At 33.0% G+C, this 16370-nt stretch overlaps 1 protein-coding gene across 2 annotated transcripts; it reads right to left on the bottom strand.

Annotated features, from left to right (window-relative positions):
- Positions 1 to 554: 554 nt before the first annotated feature.
- LOC116340152 (kynurenine formamidase) lies at positions 555 to 5386 on the bottom strand. Of its 2 annotated transcripts, XM_031766434.1 has the most exons (6): positions 5361 to 5386; positions 5088 to 5291; positions 4175 to 4673; positions 2178 to 2279; positions 1517 to 1730; positions 555 to 1166 (listed from the first exon to the last, which is right to left on the bottom strand). In XM_031766434.1, the coding sequence occupies exons 3-6, from the start codon at positions 4290 to 4292 to the stop codon at positions 638 to 640; spliced, it is 963 nt and encodes a 320-aa protein (XP_031622294.1). In that variant the 5' UTR covers positions 4293 to 4673; positions 5088 to 5291; positions 5361 to 5386; the 3' UTR covers positions 555 to 637. The 2 variants fall into 2 exon arrangements, with proteins under 2 accessions (XP_031622294.1, XP_031622293.1); XM_031766433.1 differs by lacking the exons at positions 5088 to 5291; positions 5361 to 5386 and adding an exon at positions 4748 to 5079.
- Positions 5387 to 16370: the final 10984 nt, after the last annotated feature.

Genomic DNA, 16370 nt, shown 5'->3' with positions numbered 1-16370 from the left:
AACAGCAAACCGGTTGCACCGCAACAACACACATCCATTCAGATATAACATTTCCGAATATTTTGAGATGAATTATATTTTCAAAATCATGAACAGACTTTACATTCGACGTCTTTTTCTTTCAATCAATCACATTAACCATCGACAATAAAGATTTTAATTTTTGGTGTGCGTTTGATTGTGAACAACTCGATCACGCATACACGTCTCTCTCACTCTCTATTTTTCATTCATTGCCTTTTGCTCTCGGTTCATTTATTCATTTTCACCAAATTTCCTGTTGAATCGTCAATTTCAATAAATCAATGGGTCCCATTACTTTTACTTTAAATGAATTGGTTTTCGTTGCATACGCTCGACAACTTTTAAATATACAATAGAATGAACGTAATTCCGGTTTTAATATATATATGAATTTATATGTCGAAGAAAATATTCAATAAAAAAAAATTAACAAAAAAAGTATGATTTTACTGATGCAAAAATGGTATTTTAATTAATTAAAATGTTACGCAATGATTTTCATTTACACACACAAATGATTACAACGTTTTTATGATATTTTTTTTAATTGCATTGAAATTAATATTTTGGAACATATAAATTGAGGCTGAATTTTTTTAAAAAAAGCTCACGATTATGTATCAACCATTTTCAGACTTTTTTCCACAGCGGGTGTTGAGGGAAAAAAGGTTTTCGCTTCGTTGATTATGTCTTTTGTTATTAAAAAATTGGCTTGGGATAAATTCTCAACAATGTCAAAATGATCGGTGGTTTCTATCATAATTAAACGAAACTTTGGATACAAATAATGCGCGAGTATCCGTTCTATGCAATACGATTGGCCTACCAATTTTGGTGCATCCTTTGAACCAACATACATGTGAATCGCTGTTACACTGTTTCCTTCTGATGCTGCCACTGTAATCCATTTATCGAAGTCAAATAGGATCGGTGACAGGCGTAATACATTGTTTTCATCAAGCGACAAAATATTATTCGGATTGACCGTTGGCATGTATCGAAGCTCGCAAATATCGTACACACCGGATATCAAGTACAATGATTTTACAATGGATGTCAACGACGGTGATTGTTGCACGAGATTATCATACAAGCATGCGGCCAAATGACCACCAGCCGAATGACCACCTATCTGTACACATCTGAAAGAAGAAAAAAAAATAAAATCAATAGATTGCAGAGTTGTTAACGAACCGTTGAATAAAAAAAAATCTCAATTCAAAACTGAATTGAATGTTCTACACGTTTCCCATGAAAAGGAAGGAACATTTTTTTAAACGAATCAGGCAAAAAACATTTTGAATGAACTGAAAAAAAAAATCTTTACGTGTTAGTCTGAACTTTCATTGACTTTTGAGCGAAAATGTCTTAGTTTGTTCAGGTTGACAACTCAAATATTTGGATGCCTTTTTTATGAAAAGGATATGATGTGATGCCAAAAAACGTTTTTTCTCTCGCTAAACAAATAATTAAAGAAAAAAAAACAAATTGCCTTGTTCCAATGGACTTCGCATAATTTACGATCGAAATACCAGCTCGATGGATTTGATCAACCAATTGTTCCAATGTAACATTTGGGCAAATGTCGTAATCCAGCACAATCACTTTGTGTCCGGCTTTATACAATGGTTCCACCACATATGCACTAACCGTTTTGTCTAATGCCTGCCAGTAGCCACCATGGATATAAACAAAAACAGGAGCATCTGCAAAATCAGACGAAAAGAAATTAAAAATCAAGTAAAATTCACAGACACCAGTACTGTACGAACAAATAATGTTGAAAAAATATTTATTGATGAAATACTCGCCGAATTCAAAGATGAACACATAAATTATAAAAATATTAATGAACAACAATAACAAATAAAAAAAGAATTAACGGCAGCCGAATGTAGAAATGAAATTAAATGTAAACAACACTCGTTTTGATTGCATGTAAAATGATTATTTTATATTTGTTTGAAAATGTTTCGATCGTATCGTACTATATATTTTTCGCTACAATAAAATTGTTGTACCATTTGTTATTTTTTCTTTTTTTTTTGCAAAAGAGTATAAGTCATTTACTTTGATGCAAATGAAACAAAAAACAAATGTGGTGAAAAAAAAGCAAATTAAAATATGCAATAAGAAAAAAAGCAATTTAATACCTTTGGGTAAATCAATGCCATAAATATCGAATGTTTCATTCGTAAATCTTTCTCCGTATTTTACTGTCTCGAATGAGATTTTACTTCTTATTCGATCACTTTCTGCAACGACATTTTTGCATACATCCAAAACAGCCATCAGAGTGAAAGCGACGAGTGATTTTGTATATAACGTCAGACCAGAACGAAGGAAAAACACCAAACAAAATGAAAAAGAGTAGAAAGATAATACATTTGAAATAAAAATAAAATCGAATATTACCACACAACAACAAATTACGACAACAAAAGATTTTGTGTGTGTGTGTGAGTGCAAGAGATATTCTTTTCCCCTTTTGAACAACAATAACAACAAAATAGTCTTCCAATGTTATTCACAGACAATATATTGAACTAACTGGTCAGTTGAGCTGACAGTACGTTAGCCAGCTAAATGGGCCAAAACAATAGAAGCTATTGTTATAATGAACAATGACTACAATTAAAAGAAAAAAAGTGATTCATCATTAAAACAATAACCTCTATTGTTTTAGCCCATTTAGCTGGCTAACGTACTTTCAGCTCAACTGACCAGTTAGTTCAATATGTTGTCTGGTTATTCATTTCTTTTTTACAATCGACATGAAATTTATACTTGAATTTCCTTAAAATTCCATTTTTTTTTTCTCGAATAAATACACTAGAAGCAACTTTGCCTTCGATTTATATGCGACATTTCAAAAGCAAACCATCTTGTTCAACAAGACTTATTTTTTTCTCACTCATTCTCTGTTTCTTTTGCTCCCTGCTTTTGGCAACACACAAAATTGCTCAGTTTTCAATTTTATTTCTTTGCTTTTCTACTCAATAAACAATCTGTGTGTTTACACATTTTCGAATTCATTTCAATGACATTTTTTGATGCTATTTAAGTTTATTTGTTTTCATCATTCAATTCTCAGTTTATATTCAATACTTCCATTTACCACTTCAATTTAATAAAATTGATAATTCAACTGTAAATTATGATATTTTAATTGCAATTTTGTCAAGGATGCTGAAAAAACGAACACAACGATTTTTCATATGAAAGCAATAGTTTTTTTGTACGCAAAAAGCGTGCATTTTACTAGATAAAAATGATGTGCACAATGATGAAAACTAGGTTACATTTAGAACGACTTTGCTATCTCTGATCATTCGCTGCCATCATTGTCGTTGTCAACACACCAACTCCAAACCCAATATATAGCATTAGTCTCAAAGGCACAGTGAACCGATCTTTGTTTTGTTGATTCATATTAATTTTGCAGTTCAATTTATGGACTACATTCATTCGATATCATGTGCACATCTCCCATTCATTCAATCGGAACGAATCGAATTGAGTCGTATACAACTGCTCATTTTCTCCATTTGTTCTGTTACATTTTCAATGTGTGCAACTGTGCACACAGCACATATACACACACACAATTATATATATTCAAATGCATTTCGATTGCACTGACCGGCCTGGATTTCTTTTTTCTCCATTCATTTCTCTCGTTTTATGTTTCGCCAATGCATATGTGAATTGCATCGAGATATTTGCTTTTTTTCAGATCTTCTTTGGGCTATCATCGTTGCAATTCGAACGATAAGATGTAAAATCGAATTTGTAACTTTGTTACAAAACTAAAACTAAATAAATTATGTTGCACAAAAAGGTACTTAAAAATCATATGAACAAAAAAGAAAATAGAGCAAAATTACAGTTGATTATATTTTATGTTAATGCATTGAAAGAAGAAAAATCAAAATTGGAATTTTCGAATGAAAAAAAAAAATGGTAAAATTCGTCGAAAAGAGACTCTTTTGCATGTTGCAATCGAAAAATTTACAATATCGCAAAGCGTTCACTCGAATGTAATGTACACATATCCAAATATTTGCCAATGTAATGTCACTATGGAATTAACGTTTGAAGAGAGAAAGAGAACGACAACAAAATATTGAAAAGAAATGAAAATTCTTACCACTTTTCGAAAAAGCAATGTGCGCACTCAAGACTTGTTCCGATGTTGGATAACGTTCCGACCAAAGCGATGGTTGAAACAATTTGGCCAACGATTCTATATCAAATCGATTGTTCATTCTGCTAGTGTCACTGCTGTGCTGCCGTCGACGATTTTCTTCAGGATAGCTAGAATTGCTTGCACAAAATGATGGCGCAACAAAATGAGGTAAACTTCCACACCGGGACCTCGAGCGAAGAACTCCAAAAAAAAAAAAAAAAAAACAACAAACACAAAAACGAGCAACCAAAAGTTTTCAGCTGAATGCAATGTGTGACACCGATATGCTTGTGTTTTTTACTGCTGCTATGGATGCTTCTGCTCTCTCTCTCTCTCTCTCTCTCTCTCTCTCTCTCTCTCTTATTTTTCTTATGCCAGCGTTGTTTTTATTCGCCTAGTGTGTTATTTATCGTTTGTTCTCCAATTTTTCGTCGCGCTCTTTTCAATTTTCGTTCGATTCCTGTTTTATTGCAATAAATACGAGGATTTATTATATAAAATGCAATGTTTGTCCATTTGTTTGTTTATATGTACTGAAATTCAAGCCAAAATGTGTTCGCTATGTGCTCTGAATTTTTTTCGTCGGTTCGTTTAAATCTCTTTTTTGTGTGTGTATGCTCTTCACCCAATTATATTTTTCGGTGGTCGCTCCTCAGTTCATTCTTGATTGTATCTTTTCGGATTCCGTTCAATATTTCCTTTGCCGTTTCTTCTTCAAACCAACACAAAAAATAGCAACACAGTATTTTGTTTGAAAATCAATTTGAAACTAATTTCGTTGAATTTGTTTTTCTGATGCGATGTTTTACGAACGCGTTAAGCAAATCGGTTTTAAATTCACAATCAAATGTGTTTAAGCACATGGGACACATACCATACTCACAGTGACAACACAGATTAGACAAATTGAATAGAAACTGCAGTGAGACGAGAATCCAAATGGTGTTCATGTATGTTTCAACACTAATGACTAAGTGATAGCGTCGCAATGAATTCACAATTATACATTATATGTCGCGTACACACACACACGCCAATCGAAATAGAATTAGATTAAGTTGTCTAGCGACGACAATAACTAAAAAAAGAGACAATAAATACAATAATCAAATAGTGTGCTGAGTTGTATTTAGTAAATACTATTTACAATAAGTAATGGAAACGGCAAAAGTCACATAAGTTGACTAACTGTGAGTCAAGCGATAAAGCAAATCGACTAGTTTATCAGTATTTGATACTGAATTCTTTGTTTTCGCTTCACAAACAATGAAACGAATGAAACACAATTGAATTGATGGTTTGCGTACGGCTTTTGAAAATAAACTGAATTTCAGCGCCAAAATAATATAATAAATAATCAGTAAAAAAAACCGTGAAGCCCTTTAAATTCCACGTGTCATTGAACTACCGCTGAAGCTGAAAAAAAGAAGAGATGTACTACGTATTGAATGAAATGAAAAAGTGTAATAAAAAATAAACGATGATTGAATCGATCACGTTGTCACAGAGTCTGCTATCGTATTTATTATGAGTTGGATGTTTAAAACAGGGATGAGTAATTTGATGTATGCGGTATTAAAGTGTGTCTCAAATATACAATTCAAGCGACTTTTTCCCAACAAAGTTTTCACGACGACGACGACGATGATGACAACGAACGAAATGCAAAAAGAGCAAATGAATCGAAGAGCAGTAAAAAAAAAGAATTACAAGACGAAGCCAGTCAATGTCAAAGTTTTACGAGAGATCGATGATGTTCTAAATGTATCCTTAGCACGTAGAAAGGTCACACAGTGTTTCGATGCGCTCCGTTCGCATGGATATATGTTCTATTGAAATGAACACGGACACGCTCGAAATAACTTTTAATAATGTAGATTTGTGAGTGCATGCATGTGTTACTATTCGTCGTTGTCGTCGTCGACTCATAGTTATCGCCTTTTCTCTCTCTCTTTTCCACTGCCATGCATGTCATATTTCATTTGGTAATAATTTTCAGCAGTTGGAAAACTACTTGCCTCATCTCATTATTATATTACATCGAAACGCATGTATCTTATTTCACATTACGAAAAATGATATGTGAGCCAAGGTTCTAATTTCTAACACATCGTTTTCGGTGTTCGTTTTTCCCTCTTTCTTTGCGGTTCTGCTTCATGGTGTATGCGTGTGCAAGTGCGTATGTTTGGGTTGACTAAAAAAAATCTTTTGTTCGACATCCACATCGAAAATTACGTTGCTTCGCTTTTTTTCCGTTGTTAAGACGTTTTTTTTTTCATCAGGACATTATCAAATATATATACGATGGTAGTGTTGGCGTTTCTATTGAAAATGGATTCTTTCACACATGCGAAATGTATAAGTATATATGTTTCGATGGAACTTGAGCAGTGCGGTGACAATGGTTACACAAATGCAATATAAAAACGGATTTGAAATCGTAAGAATGTGCGCGGCGCATTTTTGGTCTTGCGTATCTCTTTGACAACGAAAAAGTGCCAACCATCTATCGATGTGAAAAAATTCCATATTTGAGGCGACACAAACCAATTCGGCAAAAGACAAATACATGACATAGACAACAACGACGACAACGAAGACAATAGCAATGTGAGCGCAAAAAGAAAAGAAAAACACCGAAATTTTTGACGGAAAAGTACATACGAAACATTGTGAACTCGTGTAAGCAATATGTTTTGCGAAGTATTTTTTGCTCTCTTTCTCTCCCTTTCGCTGCCTCTTTGCTTTTTTCGCACAACAATTTTTGCTCCATTTTGGATCTTTTTTGTTTGTTTGCTTTTTTTCTTCCTTCTTGATCCCATTCCTCTTGAAGACACGTAAGCCATAAATAAATAAGATATGGTGTATAGTTTGCTTTCAAACACCAGTGTTCGCGCTGCCAACCAAATACCAATTCAAACTTCAAATAGTAACACAGTGAGAAAGAGAGAGCGATTGCCAAAAGTGACAAAGAAGAAGGGAAAAACGGCGGAAGGAACAACAAGCAAGCAGCAAAACGAAAAAAAATAACAAGAACCGATCAGAGTAAAGTGGTAATGTCATGTTAAAATTTATTGACATTTTATTGATCAAGTAATGTAAAATTGTGCACCACTTGTTCGCGCATTTTTATCGTTTTTATATCAACGCACTCGGGAGACCAACTAAATAAGGGAAAAAAACAGAATTGGAATAAGCAAATAACAGCAACTCCAACCAACACATACATCAGAAATAAGATTGCAAGGATACACTGGATAAAGGATATTTCGAAAGTTTCCGTTTTAGGCCGCGGCTCAACTACTTTTGATAACTGCATTTAAAGTCGAAAATTGATCTTTTTAACCCCATTTATTATATCGGGAATATTCGCAATACAATTCACTTATTTTTTTATATAACTTATTGTAGTATAAACTCTACGACTATTTAATACAGAAATTAGCGTTTTTGTTACCTTTAGGAACTATTTTATTCTCAGCATTTAATAGCCTGGCAACTTTATACAAACAAGTTTTTAAAGTCACAAGAGAGTGTCGAGTACATTTTCTTTTATTCATATATTCTATACTTTATTCATATTTCAAATATCATAGCTATAAAGCCAAATCGTTTATATTTCACGCAGTGATCATACCATCAGGAGGTACTTATGATTAGTGCAATCGATATTTGGTATTCGCTTGAACTTAAATTGAAAGACTCTTGATGTGGTACGCAATGTGATGGTCGATCTCTTTTGTTGTTTACATTTTTTAAGAGCTTAATATTTATGCAAGTTATTCCAAGTATCAGGCTGTCTACTCATTACTACACTGTGGCCAAGTTTTTTTGGAAGTGAAACAAATAGTTTTTTTGTAGAGTGGTCGATTTTCAGTGAAATTTAGATGTATTCTCATTATTACACTGAATCCGCATCTTTTCAGGTTTTAAATAAGTGTACAATATTTGGACAAATAGAAACAGTCAATATTTTCTTCAGATTTGCACAAAAAACTTTTCAAACATCATAGTGATTAAAGACAGCTCAAAACAAATTAAAGGAGAAAAATACTAAAATGTCAATCACTTTGAGTACGTACAATGTATATTATATATTTAGTTATCTATCAGTCTCTTATAATACTAAAAAATGAATCTTGTTAAACTAGCACATTTTTTTGATTTCAATAGCATTTGAGACTAAAAAAAATCGAAAACCATACACAAAATGGGTGGGGAAAACTGTCGATTTCTTTTCATAGAATAACGATTCAACTAAAATATAGCGTAACAAGTGCAATGTTCGACTTCTGTATGTTGGTATTATACAGAATTCTATTAACTCATGACTCATGAAGTCAATTTAATACCAAGATCTTATTTAAAATTTCATCCGTTGTCCGGTGAGGCCTGTTCGGCTTTCAAGCTTTTGCCAAGCGCTTTAATATATTTTGAACCCCCAAGTGAAATCCAATCAAAAGTCACATGGGACAAGTGGAAAGTTGGAAACATTGTAATAGTTTGAACTCACTTCAGTACTTCTCGTATGTCTCATCTACACTTTTCTGTTCTAGTTTCCTTTTACCAACTATTCGACATTAGTAAATATTAAAGGGGCATCGATGCGCCGATTTAATCTCTTCCTCTCTCTCACACACATACATACACATAACCTGACCGTACAAATATAGCAATATCCCCATTTGTGTATTGCGTCCGTCTAACCCATCAAACAAATTTTATCAATTTCATCAGAGAATTCAAATTTATTTTTGTATAATGCTATTTCCATCACGTCGTTTCGCTTGATGCAACCAACAACATTTTCTTATAAATTTCACGAGTTTAGCGTTTTCTTCTCTACATACATGTTTTTTTTTTTTTGGAATACACAACGTATGTTATCGTTCATGCTGCAAATCAACTTATCCATTGTTGTTGTTGTGACGAAAGATGGATGCTCAACTTATTTCACGCTCGTTTAGTATAGCGATAACAAGCGACACAGCTTATCGTTTTGATAGCATAATAATATTTGAATGCGAATATCAGGAAAATGTGGCATCGACAAATAAGTGCAATGGTTCGGTCATTGCATGGGAATTTGAAACGATCCAAAAAAATTGGGAGTTAAAAAAAGTACCATTTTTTATATATAAATTACGAATCAATATTTGCAAAGCACTTAAGCATCGCGTTTTTTCCCTTTCAAATTTAATTTCAAGAAAATGTCAAATACATTAAAGTGAAATTTTCCTAATCAATGTCATGGCAATTTTTTCCTTCCACCCATCATAAAATGTCAATTACGCCGTGCATAAATGAACGAAGGAAAAAAAAACATATACTAAAAAAAAGTGGTAGCTATGAATAGATTGTTGTGCAATTTCAGGCTGTTTCTTGATCAATTTATATATTTTGCGCTTATGAAGAGGGAAAAAAAGTGTTGGCGACACTCGATGGAGTGAGTTTTAAAATTAAAAAAAAAAACGTACCGCCCGCCTGTATTTATGCTTTTTGAATGTGGTCATCTATATTGTTGTGTTGAAGTCGTGAAGCGCACGACTAACTACGGGCAATTTTTATATTCATTTGACATTGATCATGAATTATTAGCTGTTTGCATCATCTTTTTTCTTTTCGAAACACTTTTTTTCCGTGAAACATGAGAAACTCTGTAATGAACAATTCGAAGAAATAAAGCCATTGAAATTTTTAATTTAATTTTCTTTTTTCCCGAAACTTATGTTATCTTGTGTTGCTTCTCAAATTCGCATGAATTAATCGTGCATTATAAGTTGTGCACAGTTAGTGAAAGAGATTGAAAACTGTGGTAATCAACTTTACATGAATGCGACTAATCGATAAAGACAAGTTAAACGTGAACAATGAAACTATAATTTGTACCGAAAATTCAACATAAACTTTATACGAAACTCAAATGTTCCATAATGGTTAGAAAATGAGAAACTGAATATAGAGAGTATGATAGAGAATAGAATTCATCTTGAAGTCTCTTAAAGTAATGGGCGTCAGAGAAAGAAAGAGATATCCAAAATATTCTATCAATCGTACTGATTTATGTTTAGTAAACTATGCGAAGTTGAGCGGACGAATTTGTATACATGTGGGTAAATATCGTCGGTGCAATGTGGAATTTTATCGGATGTGAGCAATATATTTTATTAAAAAAAAATATTCAAACTTTTTGTACTTGTGTCAAGTGCATAAAATATTAACCACCACGTTGATGGTGGTTGTTGGGTGCTATTGTTGCATTATGAAAGTGTGTAACTTCGATCAAAATTGAAAATCTCGGTTATTTCTAACTTACGTTATTATCGTCGTATTTTTGGCTCTTTGGGCGCCACATGGCATTATAAGGCGAAGCAAAGTCATCATCATCACATTTATATTTATATATCCACTTGCTTTTGCACGATGGCAATGCATATGATTTCAGAGCTGTGAACCGATTTTTCTTTCAACAAGCGTTTCTTTTGAAGTTCAAAATTTGTGTTTCAACTGAATCGTTTGGATTTAAAATCAAAAAATGAATATTCAGCTAAGATATTTTAAATGCTGAATACCGTTTAAAATGTGGAACACAATAAATCGGTGAGAAAATTATTTGATTCATTCAGATAAAACGAATGTTGCGTTGACAGCTCTGGTTCAAAGATCTTGTGGCACATCGCTCAGTGTATGCCTATGAGCATCATCCGAAAAGAAGAAGAAGAAGAAAAAATGGAGCTCACGTGCTTTGGCTGGAAATTGAGGAAACTGTTGGAATTATATGAACCGACAGGCGTGCGAAACAGATGGTGTAGAAAATTAAGTAACCTAATCGATTTTCAAACGACTCGGAAAGTGAACACCAATATCATCACCATTACTATCAACCATTGAGACCGTGTATGTGAGGCAGATAAAGAGAAAAATGAGAGGGACAGCGATTATTATCTATATACATTTCGCATACATAAAATAAGCAATATAATATATAAACGAACACGCACACACACGATCGTATAGCAACAAAATTCGCACCAATACTCATTCTAATAGTGAACCGACCATGCATCAACTTATAATTGAATTTTTTTCCATCATCGCATATTCGACCATTTTTCAACAATTAAACTTTGTCAACAGTAATTGTGTGTAGCTCGGCTAAGCTGTCGGTTTTTTCACGCATAAACTGCTTCTTCATACACGCACTCATACATGCACATACAATATATTCTCATTAAATTTGATCAGTTGTGTGGCTTCCCTAGTATGTTTGCGATTTGTCCATTCAACTCACACGCACCGCACCACCATTCTTATTACACATAATAACATGGGAAAACCTTTGCGTTTCCATACACAAAATTCTTGATGAGATTTTTTTTTTTAATGGAAGAAAAAGTGTATATTAATTTTGTTCTAGTTGCGATTTTATTTGAAAATTGTGCATGCATAAGAACATTTCAAAAGGCATTCAAGAAGAGAGAGAGTATTCGAGGTGTTGTATTATACTCAGGAAAACACTTGAAAAGTGTTTTCTGCTTCCACAATAAATGCTTATGTTCAGTCCATGCAATTTAATAACAATTGTGAAACAATTTCCTGGAGACTGTATATGTTGAACTGAATAGCCTTTATTGATGCCACCAGCAGTTTATGTTATTTTAATTTGTTCCTTCTCTTTTTCTCTTTCTCATTCTCCCGTTATTTTGATTGAAATTCAACTTTTGCAATCAATTTAAAATTTTGTGCTGAAATTAGTTTTCGGTTGAGGTAGTTTTAATCAACTTTGAACAGGTTTCCCTATCGAAAATTATTCGGGCAAAGAATTTAAAGTGGAAAAAGTGAAAACAATTGAAATTAACAACAACAAAAATTCAACAAATTCAAATGGCTACAATGTTGAAAATTTCTATTTGTTGCACATGCATAAGTGTAGGATTGATAAAAAATAAAGTGATGATGACCAGGAAATTTTTTTAATTGAATGAAAACCTCATATCAGCTAAACTATAAACATTTATGTCATTTGAAACATTTACCATCGACTGATAGACGTTAATATTTAATGAATGCATACATTTAAAATAAACATCACTTAAGCGTGGCAGTGTCACCGAAATCGAAATCAATCAAACTTAAACCACAAATGAATGAATGAATGGATGAAGGAAATAAAACAAAAACAACGAAAACGACATAAAAATAAAAAGCAACTTACATCCATAAGTTTAACTTTTCCGCACTGTTCCCAAATTTCTTTCGTTACCGAACGAACATTCATTTCCCGAAAGATATTGAACCAAATTCTAATTTCTGAGAGCAATAAAGTTTATTTGATTAATTAATAGACTATTGACGTACAAATAATTCAAAATATGTGTATTTTTGTATGGGACCCATGTATTAACAGGTTATTTTTTTATTAAAGAAAAAATATTCTGAAAGTTTGAAGAAATTTCAATGCAAACTAAGAATACTTCCATTAATATGGCCAAAAAACCGTTGCTTTGTGATTTTCTCTACCCAAAACGCATAGAAAAATGAGCGATTTCAAAATTTTGCGGTGATTTTAATACTTCACTGCACACAGTGGGTGTGCGGAAAAGTAAAATAAAGTCGTTCTGACAACTTTTCGCATTGATTTTCGAAAACGATGGAATGTACAAAATTGAATACATTATGAGCTAACTGTATAGCAAATGAGTAGTTTCGCATGCAAATGGAGATGTGTGAATGACCGACGGATTTGATGACAACAGCTTATACTTCGACATTTTTCGAAATTTAAATAAATCAACTGAAATAGAAAACTGATTAGCTCATAAAGTGGTTAATTACGGATTTTATGTTTCTTTTTTTCATGCGACTGAATGAATTGATCAAATCGAATACACATGGTGTTGCAGCGATTAACAAAATTGTAGGTAGGTAAACAGATGTAAGACTTTTAATTTTATCGAATTTACTCTACATACGAGCTTGCTCTATGGGGTATCAAATATTTTTTTTAAATTGAAATTAATTTAGTTTGGAACACATGGAATGAGCAAAACCAATTGAATTTATGTGACAAACTGGATTGAACATACATTTTATAGTTTTTGTATCAAACTTGTTGATTTTATTCATTCGATTTTTGATCAATCATCAATTTTTTCTTCTCTCATTTCCGTTATAATTGCATTTTTTTCATTTATAATAGGATTATTTTACCGACGAAAATTGAACAAATAAGCATTTAAATTGCATTATTCGTTTGAATGATATTGCAATATTTAACCTACATCTGTATTAATATTCTGTTTAGAATTTAAATGTTTGCCTTACAATTTAATTTTCGCAAATATACTAGAGTTGATGCCATTTATATATGTATTTTGTGTGTTGTTCGCATAGCATCACAGCGAAAAGCAAAAATACACGAAAAACATTTTCAAATTAAAATCGTCCACTCTTCGTGACAGAATGATTCCCATTTTGGAATATAATAATGTGTATGAATCAGATAAATAAAGAGAGAGAAAAGTATAAAACGACGATATCGAAACGTGCAAAAATAGTTTCAGAAAAAGTTTAAAAAAGGAGAGACAGTGTAAGCGTGCTTGATTTTAACTAAAACCCATGACTTGTATGCAATTTATAATTATAATGATTTAATTTCCCTGAACAATACAACAGAGAACCAACATAGATAGAAATGCTCTAATATAAACAAGCGCGCGAGCAACAGAACAAATGTGATATGCCAAAAAAGAAACAAATTTGTGACATTAATTTGATACATCTGACCAAATATCAAATATTAATGCCGTTGGCCATTTTATGTATTGTGTTGGTCATTTGGGGTTGGATGCTCTTTGTTCGCATCAAATCACGACACTGGCTCTCAAAACTATTTTTGGCACGAAATAAATGGCCCCCTTCTCTCTATTCACGTTTGGATAAATGTTAACAAAAATCATCGTCCACAACACGAGCATCCCCTGTTTCGTCGCATTTTTGTGCGTGCGTCTATTTCATCTATTATACAAAACGACATGGTATGGAAAACTTTAGTTTTTGGACATACTTGTTGGTGTGTATGTTAAAATAAGAAGAAAAAAAACACTAATGAATGAAATGAACTGGTTTACAGCTTATTTAAACCCTACTGACAAAAGGTTTGAACTTTTGACAGATTTTTTGAACTATTTGGGAATAGATTCCGAAAATATGTCGTACATTTGGAAAACGGGTCACGTCTTTTTCTTAATATACAAATTTTTTATGCTTCAAACTTCAAAACTTTGAAAAGAAATAACCAAAACAGTTTACCACTATTTAATGTTCCATGTTCAAAATCTTGGGAATTTCAATCGAATTTCGGAAAATATGTTTGTAAAAATATTCGAGAGATCCAAGTAATTTGCCTGCAGGGCAGCTCAAAATACAATTATTACCGTAGTTTCTCAAACAAAATGCAACTCATGCGAAATAATTCGCCTTAAATCAGTAACTTTTCTGTGTATTTAGCTGAAGTCCCTTTGTCGGCAGTACTCTTTTAGTCTCAGGAGAGTTGCTGTTCATATAAGATTTGTTTGAACTTTTTCGAACCATTTTTCAACAAAACCAGAGAACGGTGCGACACGTTAAGCTCGAAAGTCCAATGGCTTGAAAAAGCAAAGAAAATATTTCATTTTGACGTGAGAGCGAGAGACGTGAAGGGGTTTAATTGAGGTGGTTTTATTGAGTTGAAAATTAAATTTTAATATTCGTATTAAACATGTTCTTGAACAATACATCGTTGCATTTAGTAAAATGCACAAAATTCAATATGGGCGTTCAATGGCAACTGAGCTATTGGTTTTAAAATTTACTGTGTACTAACACGACTGTCGATTGAACATAATTTAATTCAAGCGAGGCCCTGCAGTTCAATGAACAACCGAAACTCAAATTTTATCATACTGATTATCGCATTCGTGTTTATACAATGCTCGGTTGAAATAGAACACTTTTAATCTAAAATCCATGACATTGCCATTGAACAAATGGCTTTATACAGACAATATCTTTGCCAATTCATCGTGCTGCGAAAATTCCCGTATGGCGCATTTGCGTTGAGTGTTTAGCTTCACACCCACCCACCCACATATCGCATTTGTTTTGTACTACCACGAATTGCTGAGCGCGCTGTGGATTTCATGTTGTAACAATTAATTGTGTTCATTCTTTTGAATTAATCTCAACATTACTGGGCCATATCAAATATAATACTGAACCATTTCAACAGTACGCTGTTTGTTTCACTTGCATCGACTGCTTAAATATTAGTCAGGCAACGACCATAGAGTGGGACTCCAAACAGTTGTGAGTGATTTTGTAGTTGCTTAGCTAAAGTGAGCAAATGCATCAAATGTTTCACTTATCTAAATATTTTGGATGGTTTCAGTAGCTGTTGTTCTGTCGATTAGATTATGTTGTGTCAGACGTTGAACAATTTGAAAAATTTATCATTGAACGAACAAAATGAAAAGTGTTGTTCCCAATGATAACTACGAAAATATCATTTCGACAAGGTCGCACCGCACATATGACGATGCAAAAATAAAATTTAATGGCAGAGAAAGAGAGAGAGAGCGAAAGAACAAGTTTTAAGCCACTAACAAAAATTTAATAGAAAATGAAACATAAAATGAAATACAGACGGAGAAACGGACGGACGATTTTGGCACTGAATCTCTTTTTTCGTTCTCCTAATCTATTCGTATCACTGTGTAGTGAGATATATCTCTTTATCTTTGAAAATCGTTTTCAACGAAACGAAAAACAGAGCACTCGCGTGGAAAGTAATTGCAACGAATTACAGCGAAAACAACAACCTAAAAGAGCAACAACGGAAACTAAAAGCAGCAACATCAGCAACAGTAACAGTAACAGTAATAACAGTAGTGATAGAGAGATTGCTGCACTTAACTCATAACATTGTAACTTCCCCATGTCAATGTGTTCAAACAAATGCCACTAATCTATTGTAACTACGAGTGAAGCCAAAGTCAAAATCATTTCGACTAGAAAACTGTTTTTCAACGAAAATATTAGCGCACCAAGAGATCCAACAAATCGGACACACCACAAATGTGTGTAATGCATGCAAACTGTGATATTAAACAATATTTTA

The sequence above is a fragment of the Contarinia nasturtii genome, unplaced genomic scaffold, assembly GCF_009176525.2.
Source record: "Contarinia nasturtii isolate CC-2019 unplaced genomic scaffold, AAFC_CNas_1.1 Cnas_scaffold_630, whole genome shotgun sequence".
Taxonomy (NCBI): Eukaryota; Metazoa; Arthropoda; class Insecta; order Diptera; family Cecidomyiidae; genus Contarinia; species Contarinia nasturtii.
Note: the sequence above shows the minus strand (reverse complement) of the source record. Positions and strands in the feature narration are given on the sequence as shown.